The 13,820-nt window shown below is 45.2% G+C and overlaps 1 protein-coding gene across 1 annotated transcript; it reads left to right on the top strand.

Moving 5' to 3' along the window:
- The first annotated feature begins 5,170 nt into the window (after positions 1 to 5,170).
- Positions 5,171 to 13,443, top strand: LOC144094509 (uncharacterized). Its single transcript, XM_077628430.1, has 7 exons — positions 5,171 to 5,450; positions 7,242 to 7,401; positions 8,253 to 8,392; positions 8,674 to 8,803; positions 9,654 to 9,815; positions 10,159 to 10,272; positions 13,276 to 13,443. The coding sequence occupies exons 1-7, from the start codon at positions 5,224 to 5,226 to the stop codon at positions 13,441 to 13,443; spliced, it is 1,101 nt and encodes a 366-aa protein (XP_077484556.1). The 5' UTR covers positions 5,171 to 5,223.
- Positions 13,444 to 13,820: the final 377 nt, after the last annotated feature.

The following is a 13,820-nucleotide window of genomic DNA, read 5'->3' as shown; positions in this document are numbered from 1 at the left end:
ATGACGACCAAGATATACAGGGTTTTCTGAAATTTTTAAAATTGATTTCTGAGTTAGAAGAGCGCTTTTTTCGGCATAGCATTGTCAGCGATGCAATGCATCAGAGTGCAGCTATGACGCGCTAATTAGCAGGCTGGTTAACTAATATTTTCAGTTAGCTTTTCAACTATTACGATTAAGCTCCTTAATTATTGACGACAGTGTAGCCCACCGTAAGTAATATCCATATCAGTTATTAGAATTTCGAAAATGCGGTTTCTCTCGGCGCTGTGGCCCAACAAATTGTAATAGCGTGTTTTTTACTTATTTCATAAATTTAACGCAAGCGTTAGGATGGTACGAAAATTTTCTCAGCATTTCTTTGAGGTTTGCCTCGAAAAGAGTAGTATTGTTATAATAATAATAATAATAATTGGTTTTTTGCGAAAAGGAAATGGCGCAGTATCTGTCTCATATATCGGCGGACACCTGAACCGCGCCGTAAGGGAAGAGATAAAGGAGGGAGTGAAAGAAGGTAAGAAAGAGGTGCCGTAGTGGAGGGCTCCGGAATAATTTCGACCACCTGGGGATCTTTAACGTGCATTGACATTGCACAGCACATGAGCGCCTTAGCGTTTTGCCTCCATAAAAACGCAGCCGCCGCAGTCGTGTTCGAATCCGGGAACTCCGGATCAGTAGCCAGATCAGCCGCCGCGGTCGGGTTCGAACCCGGGAGCTCCGGATCAGTAGTATTGTTATGGCTGAATCCACATTTCATTCCCATCGATAGTCAAGCCGAATACGAAACCTCATCTTCCCGACATTCCTGCACCTCTACGTGGTGGATGAAGTGCAGCACCACCAGCTTTCCATATAGGAAATGTTAAAAAGATAGTTTTGGAGGTAATGAAAGGCACAGGAACTTTCTCACTCCTCGGTGGACACTTCAACCGCGCCGTAATGGAAGTGAAGAAGGTAGGAGAGCAAGAAGAAAAGAGGGAAAGAGATGCCGTAGTGGAGTGCTCCGGAATAATTTCGACCACATGAGAATATTTTATGTGCACTGACATTGAACAGCACACGGACACCTTTTGTGTCTGGCCTCCATCGAAACGCGGCCGCCGCGTCCAGGTCCAAACCGGTTGCTATGGTTGTGTCTTCAAGGGTGATAGCGACAGTGGGAAAGCCCGCAAAAAGTCGTGTCCGCGAGCGAAGGGGAGAGGAGAAAGAGTGCACAGCGCAACGATGAGCGTCGGACGCGCGCTGGGCGTTCGTCTAGCAAAATCGCGCCAGCAGAATGCATTGCGCCGTGTTTGAGTCGGCACTCCTCTCTGTATTACGTAAAAGAAAAAGTTAAGTGCCTGACCACGGTTATAACCAAAGATGGAGTGATGCATTTGGCAAGGGCTCGGGTCAAATTCGAAGGTCGTCATCATGTAGGGCACGATCAGTTATGGCCAGGCATCGATTATGGTCCAAATCGATCAAAGTCAAATTTTAGCAACGCTCCAGGAAAAAATTGGAGGTCGCCCCCGTGTCATGCACGCACAATCATAGTTGGACATCGATAATGGCCCAAATCTGCCAAGGCTAAATTTTGGTTCCCACCATCGTGTTGCTCCTGCTCAAACTTGGTTAAACGCTCTGTTAGCGCGGCCCAGATTAGCGCTACCGGCTGGGCAATAACTTGCTTGTTGCTAGGCGCATTTCGACCTTGTCTAGGCTGAAGGTCATTCGTTCGTAGCGGACGTGTTGTTGAGTGGGGTTGGCGCATAGAGTACAGCTACCGATCTAAAACAGTTGAATTGTGATAGTTACTCGTAAACCGTGAATACACAAGTAGGGTATTATTAACCTAGAGCCTAATTTTTTCCCTCTTTTATGACGTTTGCATTACAGCAGGGCCACGCGACACAGACGCGATCGACGAACTGGCGCACGGCCCGACTCGCGATCGCAAAGTCGGTGACAGCACCAGTGGCGCCAAGAGACCTCTCCTGATGCATGCCACCAGAAACATGCCGACGCAACGAACAAGTGAGAGCAGGAATTTTGCGTGATCCATCGCTCTCCATTGAAGTGATTACGCACTTAACTCAAAATTCTGCTTTTTTTCCAGCCAAATCTTGTAAGTCTCGCAAGTGCAGTCATATTTTAAGCACAGCTAAATATAGCACCAGCTATCATTATAATCTCCCCGTTACTTCGGCGAGGAAATGTGTGTATTTACCGAGCAACTCCCATTTGGATTACAGAATTTTGTATGTTGTGCTAGAGCACTTGGATTCGTGGCAAGCGCGACGTCAAGGCTTTGCTTGCCACGGCGCATTACTGAACCGACCAGCCCATATATGCCCATATATGCATAATTGGTCAATCTCTACATTACATTCATAGATTCCTCGGAGTCCTCATACCAGTGCCCTGCGATAGCAAGTGTAGCTACCGGCGGGGCTTATGCGACCCAGGGTGCTCTTCCCGAGCAAGCTTTCGCGACCAGTCGTTAATTTAACTGCCACCTTCAGCGGTGGGCAGTTTACTAACAGTCCGATGCGCAGGTTGTGATGACGTCACACGGCCTGTCACGTGACCTAGGTGGCTCTCCTATGTACTCCACTTAGGTTACTCTTCCAGGAATTTTTCGTCTACGCCACCGCCGACGACGACGGCGGTTTTTTTTTTTTTTGTGGCGCGAGCTCCTTAATGTTGCCACATTAAAATTTTCTTAGCATTGCTTTTACGGGGGCTTCCCCGGCCAGCACGCTTCCCACTCCCCCCACCCCTCACGCCCCCTCTTGATATTGCCGCGAATATTTGCAGTGTGTTCGTTTTTCAAATCTGCCGCCACATCACTTTATCGCTTTGTTTGCTACGCAAGACGCGACTAGATTTATCTCGATTGATCGCAGCCAGGCAGAGCTAATTCTACGCTGTTCCGGAATGTTCTAGTAACTTTGCGCAGATGTCACGTAGTGGTGACGGCAGTCGAAGCAGCGATGAAGACGGACGAAAGGGTCTTCTAAAGGAAAACTGTTTATTGGGCTGACTTGCACCCAAAATGGACTGAATCACTCGGCGGCGGCGAAGCGACAAGCGTGCTCGGCGGTCGTCGAACAAAATGCCGGCCGCTGTCGGCCGTGCTCAATTTAAAGCTGATAGCGAACTTTCCAGATAAAGAGAGCAAAGTTACTAGAACATTTCGGAACAGCGTAGAATCAGCTCTGCCTGGCTGCGATCAATCGAGATAAATCTAGTCGCGTCTTGCGTAGCAAACAAAGCGATAAAGTGATGTGGCGGCAGATTTGAAAAACGATCACACTGCAAATATTCGCGGCAATATATGAAATCACTTCGGGCCCTACCCGAAAAAAATCCTGGCTATGTGCCTGCTTCTGCTCCCTCGTTTTCGTACTTCCTTTTTCGTTCGGAACTGTGAACTGCTTCTCCAAGGCACAAAGTTTTTTTATTTTATTTTAATTCATATCTTAGCGAGTGCTGTCATTTCTTACCACTCTTCAAGACTTTTTGTTCTCTTAACTAATCAATGCTTGCAAGGAAACGTGGATTTCACATCTCTTAAAGGTGATCTATCGATAAAAGACCCACCTAAGACCCACCTCATGTTGGCGCTTGTAGGTTTTTAATGTCGGCAGCTTTAAAAGCATTCTCGCTAGGTGGCTGTCTTTTCAAGGGCGAAGCACACAATGCTTCTCGCTAGACAGAATCGATGGCTGTCTGTAGTTTTTCACTGAATCACCGCAATGGCAGTTTAACTGCAAAGTTCCAGGCAGACACTGTCGATTACGTCTGAGAAGTTTTTTATCGCTAAGTAGGCTAAGATGATAATCTTTATTCGGATAACGATCTCGGATGAGTACAGAAGCAAATCCCAAATTCTATGTGTAAGCATGACGACTGATTTTTCGGTATCAGAGGAAAATGGCTTTCTCACTATATTACTTACCCTGAGTGCAGTTAATTGCATAGGGACAGCGCAGAAGCTACGTTCTTTTTAAGCTACTTTCCATTTTAAGATTGTAGCTGTATAGATATCAAGGAAGCCAACAATCCCTGAAACGAAGGAAACGATAAGAAAATGTTTCTATCTGCATTTTTCCTGATTTGTGGTATTTCTCAAGAGGATATTAATAGTGTACCTATTTTGTGGAACGATAATTTATTAGAGAGTACCAGAAAAAAACAACACCAACCATGACCTCCGAATTTCGCGTATGGTAGTAGATATATTTTTGGTTTCTAACATCGGCTGTCTGCGTCGCAGTATGTTATAGCCCATCGCGTTTTCCCAAACTGCCAATTAGAACACTGTCAAGTTCACATGACGACGAGGTAAATGGGAGAGAATAAGAAATAACTAAAACAATGTATACACTTAAATGAAAGCCTTGGAGACGCAAAATTGTACATGTTTTTGTACAGGTGCATACGTGCAGTATATTCATTGCATGAACGCAATAGGACATAGTTTGTAACAAAGAAAAATAAGACAGAAAAATTCCAGGACAGCTTCTGCTGAAGTAACGTTAGTAATGACCCACCGGGTTGCTTAGCGGCTATGGCGTCTGGCTGCTGAGCTCGAGGACACGCGATCGAATTCCCGGGAGAAACGCGAAAAGCGCCGGTGTGCTTTGTGATGTCAGTGCACGTAAAAACACCCTAAGGAATCGAAATGAATCCGAAGCCTCCCATTGCAGCGTCTTTCGTAGCCATAGGTCAGCTATGGCCCACATACCAGCACAGCGTCATTAATAATGAGCGAAAAAATGATGATTCGGTTATAGTCACCATGTTGAAGGGTAAGGCATTTCTTTCTCTTGCATTCCATTACCTGTGTCAGGAATGGTTAGGGGTAGGGTTCTAGAAACTGTGCACTCAGTGTTCATGCGATTCATGTGCCTAGCCCATGTGGGTCTGCAAGTGGACACTCCTGAGCACGATGGATAAGGAAGTGGGGCTTTGTGGCGTAGCTGTCGCTATCACATCTTCGCCCCTGAGGGAAGCGTCAAGTCCAGATTCATTCCCTCTCTCCCATCTTCCCCCATTACTCTCGACGCTCAAACTTTAATGTAAGCCAATATGCCCAGCAGTTTTGTTCCACAGCATCTACAACCGCCTAAGCAAGCTACTGTTCGTTTTTCTCTCCCTTCAATCTCTCTCTCTCAAGCGACGACCGACGATCTTGTGAACGATTCAGTGGATTCGCTGGAAGGCGGCGCTTTGCCGATGGGAAGAACCCTGCTCTGCACAGTAGGCAAGCTCCAAGCGGCGACCATTGCCCTGCAGATTCCTCCCGACGGTCTGTGTGACCTGGTCTTCTACACAAACGTCAAACTGCGCCACTGGTCCAACGGCTCGCAGGCCATAACCGCCAACCGCGCCGTCTGGATCCCGTTCCGGCGTGCAGCAGCCGACGCCGAGCTTACTGGCTATGGGATTTCTTTTCCGCAACGGTAAGACACCTCTCTCTTGGTATACCGATGGGACACTTACTAACATGCTCTGTTGGAGCACTTTTCAGTGTTCCAATAGAAACACCGATAAGAATTTTGGAATAGCGATGGATGGAGCAAATATACAGGCGGCAGTACGATGCACAGACTTTTTATTTTTAAGAATATATTTTGTGCAAAAAAAGAACCACCTTAACCATTCGTCAAGAAAATAAGCAGAACAGATTTCATTTGTGGATCGCTACCGTCAGCAAAGCGCAGCACTAGGCTAAAGGCATAAACTGAAGATTACACGCGTATGCATCGTTGGAAGTCAACGGAAATAGTTGTGATCTCAAACTACAAAGATACAAGAACTTACGCAGCATAGCCGCAATAATGTGCATAAGGGAAAGCGTTGTAGGATGACATTTGCGTGCTGAAAAGCTTCTCCTCCAACTGCTGCAATACTTTCTTCTCCAGGGCCTTTACATGACGGGTACGATCCACAAAAGAAGTCTGTTCTGCTTATTTTCTTGACGATAGTTGAGGCGGTTACTTTCGACGTGGTTCGCACCGCAGTAGGAGGACACGAAGTTCAGAAGGTAAAGAAGGAGGCACTCTTGCATGTGTGTCTCCTTCTTAGGCTTCAGCTTCTAAGAGTCGGTGTACGTTATTTTCAGTCACCATCATATTCAATGTCTGCGTTTCGCTTTATCGAGTGTTCTGCACTGTTCGGGTTGCAAAAGATCGGAATTGACGCGCTAAAGTGCGGCCAGCATCTTCGTCTATGCAGAGTCAATTTACTCGTCAATACAGCTCAGCCTTACAACCTTCAGAGGTTGTATTCTTTTTAATTCTCAAAGCAACCTCCAGACTCCACTGAATTGGCCGGCCACTCTATTTATTCATGCTGCTAAGACTAAAGGCAATTTCAAAACTTAATGACGCCCACTATAACATTATCAGTAATAGATTGACATCCATTATAAGTGCCCAGTAAGAAACACACATCAAGATATTTTCTGTCGTCACAAAACATTTTTTGTAAAGCTTTCGCTCATGAACTTGTAATAGCAACAGAATATTGTGTAGTTTCCGGAAAAACTACTACCCGAGTACAGACCGGACAACAGAAATGTACTACAGAAAAAACTACACAACAAAAAAACGGTAAAAACAACAGGAAAATCTGTCGCTACGACAGAACAACCAAACATTTTGTTGTATTTTTGAGATGACTGTGATGTTTGTCTCGCCTGGGAGACGCGATTAAAGACAAAACCTAAATCATGCGCACTCTTACGATGCCGCTAACAGATTGACGTTCGTGTAAAAACCCAGTCGAAAAAACACTGCAGAAAATGTTCTGTTGTCACAAAAAATTTTCTATAATGTTCTTGCTCATGAACTTGTAATAACAAAATACATGTTTTTACTAGCAAAAGAATATTGTGTAGTTACTACAGAAAAGTACTGAGGATCTACAGCCTACAGAAGTGTACTACAGAAAAAACTAGACTGCTACAAAAAAACGCTGCATAACAACAGGAAAATGTGTCTTTGCGACGTCATTTTCTGGTATTTTTGACACGGTTCTGTTGTTTGTTTCGCCTGGGTGGGTCAATTAAAGAGGTAACAAGCCACACGACTCCTCATCAGTACTTAAACTAACATCTCATGGAGCAATCAGACGATAAAGATCGCAAGAAACGAGCTCTGAATAGACCTGCAAGCAGCTATAAAAATAGACGAGTGCTCATCTCCTGTAATATTTCATGCAATAGTGCCTTTTTTATACCCGGCATCTAGGATAATCGAGAATACAACCAAGTACCTGGATTCAGTCGAGGCGACCCAGCAAGTCCAATCGCTCCTGAAAGCAAATATCCAGAACTTCGGAATGCTCGCGCTGTCGGTGAACTCTAAAGACTACAGGCAAGAAAAACAAAAAGGAAGGCGCCTGTTTGAAGTGAGTTATATGTGATGTGTTTCATAATGCATGCTTACAACTGCTTTTGACATAAGCTGCCGACTGGATGAAACAAAATTATTGAGAGCTTCCTATAACGTGTGCTTCACTTGGAAACATTACCGCTCAGGTTTTTTTTTGGAGATGTATACGGGCTTGCGGACGAAATGCGGGTCATGGTCAAATCCGAACGGCCTGAAAATTTCTAAAATGCTTAAATAACAACTCTAGCTCATTCCACTGCTGTGAATTATTCTCGATTATTGATCAATACAGCATATAACATATCTCAGTTGATTACTCCCGCTACGATATTATTAATAGAAGTGCGTTTGAATGAGAATGAATTTTTTATCGAATTTTACCACCCATGCTGCGCTGCATGCCCCAGGAGCACTTTCGTTTGGTACCATAGGTAGTGCCTCCGTTCAGGTTTCTTTGCATAGCCGATACTCGAACTTATTGGCAGTCTTTGCTTGAACGGAATCAAAATTTCAAAACAATTTCCTCTCTCCTGAAGCTTCCCGAAAGAATCACGAACACAGGTACTAAATATGTCGAAATCGTCCAACGCATGCATTCTGGTCGCGTTCTCGGATATCTGGAAACGACACATTCTTTCAGCCTCACATATCTAGTTCAAAAGCGTGGCTTTTTGTGCTTGTTGATGCATGATCAAGCAAGAGACTATAGCGCAGAGTAGACACTTTCTTCTGTGTCCTGTCTACTATGCGCTATAGTCTCTTGCTTCACATATCTAAATGCTTGGAGCTTTCCTAAAAAGATTATTCGCTTATAGATTCCAATCTCTCAAGTGGAGGCCTTACCTTGTTTTCGGCGTTCCGCTCTAGGTAGTGAAAAGTATCCAGCAGCGGCTACCGTCGGAACAGAGGGGACGACGCAGAGAGCGTGTGCTTGGACTTGCGTTTCGCAGCTACCGCGACGACCGCGAGCTGTCCCGGCACCCCGCTGTCATGGAGGACTTATCGGCGTAAGTTCTAAGGAGCACCCTTTGCTACATGGACACTGTTGATGAAAGGCTGTAATTTTTTGTGGTTTTTCATCCTGAGCTTCCAAAGCATAAATGTTGATTCGTTGATCGACCGATCGATATTGATTGATTGATTGATTGATTGATTGATTGATTGATTGATTGATTGATTGATTGATTGATTGATTGATTGATTGATTGATTGATTGATTGATTGATTGATTGATTGATTGTGAAAATCTAAGCGGAAAGATTCAATGGCTTATAATTTTGGATTGCAGGAGCTTTGACATCACGATATTTATTTCTTTGACACACGTCAGAACTTGGACACAGTCGAGGCTTGCGATCAGCGGCACAATCTGGTCGTCGTGGACGAGCAGCGGAAGCCGCCTGGATGAAGTTACGCTGGTATGCAGCCCAGTTCGTGAACGACTTGAATACGTGCGCAGCTGAAATATGGTTATGTGAATATTCTGCTGATGCATCCCATATACCCGTGTTTTTAAAAAGAGAAGAAACGGATTTGTTCTGCGTGCTAAAGTTACAATGTACTGTAGTTGCGTACATTACATTAAATACGTGCAGGATGTAACTCGCTGGAAGAATTACTTGGGTTTCTAGTGCCGTAGCAGGTACTAAGAGTAACGCAGTCTACGAAGAGCGGTCAGTGATTAGGAGGTTTGTTGCAGTACGGAGAGTCCTTTTCCTGAAGTGTATTCAACGTGACTGTGCTTTCCGGTGATTAAATAGGCATGGCTTAAAAAGCCGCACTCATGATGACCCCCATGCACTTTAAGATTGCATGAAGGTTGTGCTAATATAAATATTATAAAAACAAACATTGATACATCAAAACTTTCAACATTGATTGCTGTCTATGGGATGAAAAACTAAGGGTCAGAGCAGCGTTGTAGACAGTAATATCAGTGTTCTGCAGTACCAGCACACAAGGCACTGTACAGAAGCAGAGTGACGATTATCTGTGGTTGGCTAACGCCGTGCACTAATGCCTTTGACTAACGCCGTTGACTAAAGCCGTTGACTAACGCCGTCGACGAACCCGTTGACTAACGCCGGCCTAATACGGACAGACATTCGAAAGCTGTCCCTTGTAACACTGAACAAAAAAATAATAAAACCACGAAGAGAGTTCATTTTTACAGTCTTGTTCGAATGTTGATGAGAGGGCTATCGCGCAAAGTGGTCTTCAGTTATTATGGAGCAGATGACCGTAACTTGAAAAAAAATATCGGCGCAGAAATCCACGGCCGAGCATCTCAAGGCGGCGAATATCAGCGACAATATCACGACCCTCGCTTCGTATACCCTTGGTGCGGGAAGGTTTTCGCACCGAGAACATGCCACTGAAGACGACCGGCTCTCGACGGCTACTGGTGGTCAGGAAGTGGCCTTTACAGAGGTGACAATGTCCGATAGTTTTTTTAAGCGAAATTTATTTGTGTTGTAGAGTTACCTGCTGGACATTAAGGCTAATGCATTGTTTTACTCTTGTTTAAATAGCGTTGATTGCGTTCTCTATAAAATATTTCAAATTCATGGTAAATAGACTCAGCCACCTCTAAGGTACATGCACAGCCGTCTAATGACGGAAAGAAAAAAAGCAGTTTGAATATTAACAGCAGATTGGTTTAGATTCCCAAAAGTTCTATGGAGATAATAACGGTCGTAATGAAACCCCTGCGGCCTTTTATTGACGTTCGCGGCCGCAACATTTACTCCTCTTTTTTTTTTGTGCTCCTCAGTATTGCAACAAAAAATATACACACGACTACACCGGTCCTGGGAAGATCAGGATTGCTGGCTCAACCGACCATACGTCCATCACTTTCGAAGATTCCGCAACGATGAAAGTAAAGGTGCGTAGTAAATAAATCTTGTTTGAGGCAGAACACCTGTTCTGGGCACCATTTATCTTTACATCAGCTGTAGGACTGCCTGAAACGAATAATTTTCTCGGGCATAATGTGCCCTGAAGCGGCGTGTACAGGCTGGCATTTCCGGAGAAGCCTCGCGTGTACAAGGAAGAAATTGATTGATGATGAATTTTTATGGGGCAAGGGCGTCTGCGGCCAAGGAGCGCTATGGCGCAAGGTTTTTCGTGTGCTCGAGGTGGGGTAAAGGACCCATTTCCAAAGCATTTCACCCTGATTAATCCGAGCACCAGGCCAGGGGAAGCATGTACCCTTTGTATCACCTGCGGGTACCCGGCGGCACTGGGGATCGAACCCCGCAGCTCCCGCATGCGAGGCGGATGCTCAACCACTGTGCCACCGCTGTGGTACAAGTAAGAAATGAGTTTTTTTTTCATTTTTTTTTTACTGAAAGGAGCCTGATCAAAAGGCTGGAGCCTGTTTACAGGACGCGGGCTCGAGCCTTTTTACTTTTTCTCGAAGCAGCACGCATAGAACATTGGTAGAAAAGTCGAGTTTATATAAGTGAAAGAAAAGCGAGCCATGTCTCGAAAATACTTCAAATGATCCCGACATGGTGCGTATAGTCACGTGTTAGGGGAGTCTGGCAGCAAGAAGGCAGCTTAAGGTTTTCGAAGAAAGCATTTGATTGGGGCTAAACTGTGCCCTCAGATGAAGTGAACTCGGCGATGGCGTTAGCAGCAGTAGCACTGTGCAGTCGTCGAAGATGAGAGTGTTTGTCGCTTGTGCGTCGGCCATGGAGTTGGCTAATTTCCAAACATTCGGCGCATCTGTGCACCCACATTCTTTGCATATATGTGCTGCTACCTTTTTTTTTTTGCTTTCCTTCAAAGAATACCGGGGAGCTGGCATGACCGTCATGCGCACTTCAATGATGCGCAGCAATGGGCCGATAACAGCATAGACGCATTATTTTTTTTAAAAAATGGTGCTTTTCAGTTCCCGAAATTTCGGGTGCCGCATCATTAATTTTTTCTAATGTGCGGCTAATATTACACCGTCCATTTCAGCATGATAGACTAGCATCATTCTTTGTGAGCGCAATTAGAGATTGGCCGGTACAAGGCACCAAATCTTCCATGCGAATTTTTTTTTTTTCAAACAGTGCATCTGGCGCAACTGATACCAAAAAAATTCAGCTATCGCGGCACGTTTCAGCGAAGTGCACTCACAAAACCACAACAAATTCCTTCTCAGCATCTTTCAAAGGCTTTTTTGTGCGAATTATAAATTCTGTGGCGCTGTAGTGGTTCTAAGACTTCCTCGCCATCATACGCTGCTAAGCTAGATGCCTCTGGGCACAAGGCGTCTTCGGCGGCGCAACCTACGAGTTGTTCTCAGCAACGACGTTCGTATCATTATTTCCAAACCATTCTACGGTGATAGTGCCACACGCATGCCGGTGATTAGTCCCAACAGGCGTGAAATTCTGGCAGCCTACCTTTAATTCGCCAACAAGTCAACATATAGCACACAGAACGCTTTTTGCTGCATGATAATTATCAGGCAGAGTAAAATAGCAGTGACATCGCATCTTATTGACCTGAGTTAACCGTTCACCTTGTGTTTGGCGCTCTTCGGCCTGAGATGACCTTGCGGCGTTAGAACTCACCATCATCATCGTGACGATCAAAATAGCGGTGACCTGGCACCGAACCTCTTCACAGATTAGACGCAGCAAGATTAGGTGCCTTAACAGTTTACTGCACGCCCTGTTGTGATCTCTGTACGAACTGCATTTGTGGGGTGCCACATTGTCGACGTGAGGTGTTCTGGCAAGTGAAAACAAAACTGTTAATACGGAAAGTTGTTCAACTGCTGCAGGCGAACAAGGAATGCTTTAGTTTATGGGATTTAACGTCCCAAAGCGACTGAGGCTATGAGGGACGCCCTAGTGAAGGTTTCCTGAAATTGCGACCACCTGGGGTTCTTTAACGTGCACTTACATTGCCCAGTACATGGGCCTGTAGAATTTCGCCTCCTTCGAAATTCGACCGCCGCGGCCGAGATCGAACCGACGTCTTTCGGGCCAGCAGCCGAGCGCCATAACCACTGAGCCACCGCGGCGGCTCAACAAGGAATGCCTTTGTGTAAAATGTGCATTGCTTTTGTCTATGACAGTTGCACTAATGCTATCAGACAGTCCAAAAGCCGTACTCTAAACGGAAACTGTAGGAAAAGCTTGTGCGGCCCGAAATTCGTTTTTGCAGCATCGCTACTCAACCCCAGCTGTAAGCTATAACAACCCGCCCCGTACGGTATTCAACTGTCGAGTTTGTGCGCTTAACGATAGCCTTAACGGTAGCCTCGATGCTTTTTAACACCTGTTGCTGACTGTTTGCAAAGGCGTGATGTACCGCTAAAATTCCGATCACCGAGAAAAAAATATGTTTACAGTGGTAGTGCTCTCAGCTACGTTAAGTTTTCGCAGCCTCGCGTGATGTTTCCCCTTCCTTACGCTGATACCCTTTGTAAATAAGCCCTCTCTTCCTGAATACCAGCTGTACTGCGAATCTACTCGTGAGTAGATGTCAGCCCCTGAAAACAAGTATCTTTTGTTGACTCAATATTTATTCTTGTCAAACTCACGTATCGAGCGCAGGCTAAAGTACTTTACTATTCAGGGGATTGAAGAGATTAAGCAAGACAAACTACTGCAAACTTACACTGCTCTACGACAACATAGCCGCGTGGGAAAATTTTGTGCATGCTTGCCTGAGAGACGCCGCCAGAGGAGCGGACGCATATGCAAATAAAACAAAACAAAAAACGGTTTGCACGCTTCCTGTAATGCGTTTTCTCTACTTATTTATGCGCCACAATTATTCATATTCATTCCTCCTCAGCACATTGTACATTTGGGCCTGAACTTGACTTGGGAGGTTTCAACTAGTCAGTACATGAAAATGTTCTTTTCTTGCACTGCAGGCTGACAAGTTCTTTGAAATTTACCGCCACGAAATGCAGGGATGGGCGCTGTTCGACGCCGACTTCGACGACTTTAATAACAGCTGCGGCCTTGGGGCCTTTCACCGCATACGGGAGTTCAAATCGTTTTTGGCTGCAAGACTGGTGTCCACCTCATTGCGTCGGTGACGCGCTAGCCATTGTAACGGATGCTTACTTTTTTTGGTGAAGCAAAGAAAGGAAAACAGACAAACAAACTAAAAGACTTCAAGCCCTTGGGCGAAGACGTGGCTGTAATCCTTCCCAACTAGTGAAAAAAAAAAAAACTCCGTGTCATTTCTTTCTGCACCGGGCGAATAACTGAGTACAATAGATTTAATACCCCCAAATCATGAATGCAATTAAAGACCACATTGGTCATATGACCCCGCTGGCAACAATCTTGAGAGCATCCATAACCCAGCTTCGTTGATTCAATATTCTCACTGACCACTAGGTGTGCACGGCATTTTTTTTACGAGAACGCTGATGCCATTTACCTCTGCAGAGCCCCGTACCCAGCTGTC

Source organism: Amblyomma americanum, chromosome 6 (genome assembly GCF_052857255.1).
Source record: "Amblyomma americanum isolate KBUSLIRL-KWMA chromosome 6, ASM5285725v1, whole genome shotgun sequence".
In the NCBI taxonomy this organism is placed as follows: domain Eukaryota; kingdom Metazoa; phylum Arthropoda; class Arachnida; order Ixodida; family Ixodidae; genus Amblyomma; species Amblyomma americanum.
This window is presented reverse-complemented; position numbering and strand designations above follow the sequence as displayed.

Excerpts from the sequence above, each read along its gene's own strand:
- LOC144094509 (XM_077628430.1), top strand. The coding sequence starts at position 5,224 with ATGGGAAGAACCCTGCTCTGCACAGTAGGCAAGCTCCAAGCGGCGACC. Across the intron at positions 5,451-7,241 it reads GGGATTTCTTTTCCGCAACG|GATAATCGAGAATACAACCA; the intron begins GTAAGACACCTC and ends CCCGGCATCTAG. Across the intron at positions 7,402-8,252 it reads AAGGAAGGCGCCTGTTTGAA|GTAGTGAAAAGTATCCAGCA; the intron begins GTGAGTTATATG and ends GTTCCGCTCTAG.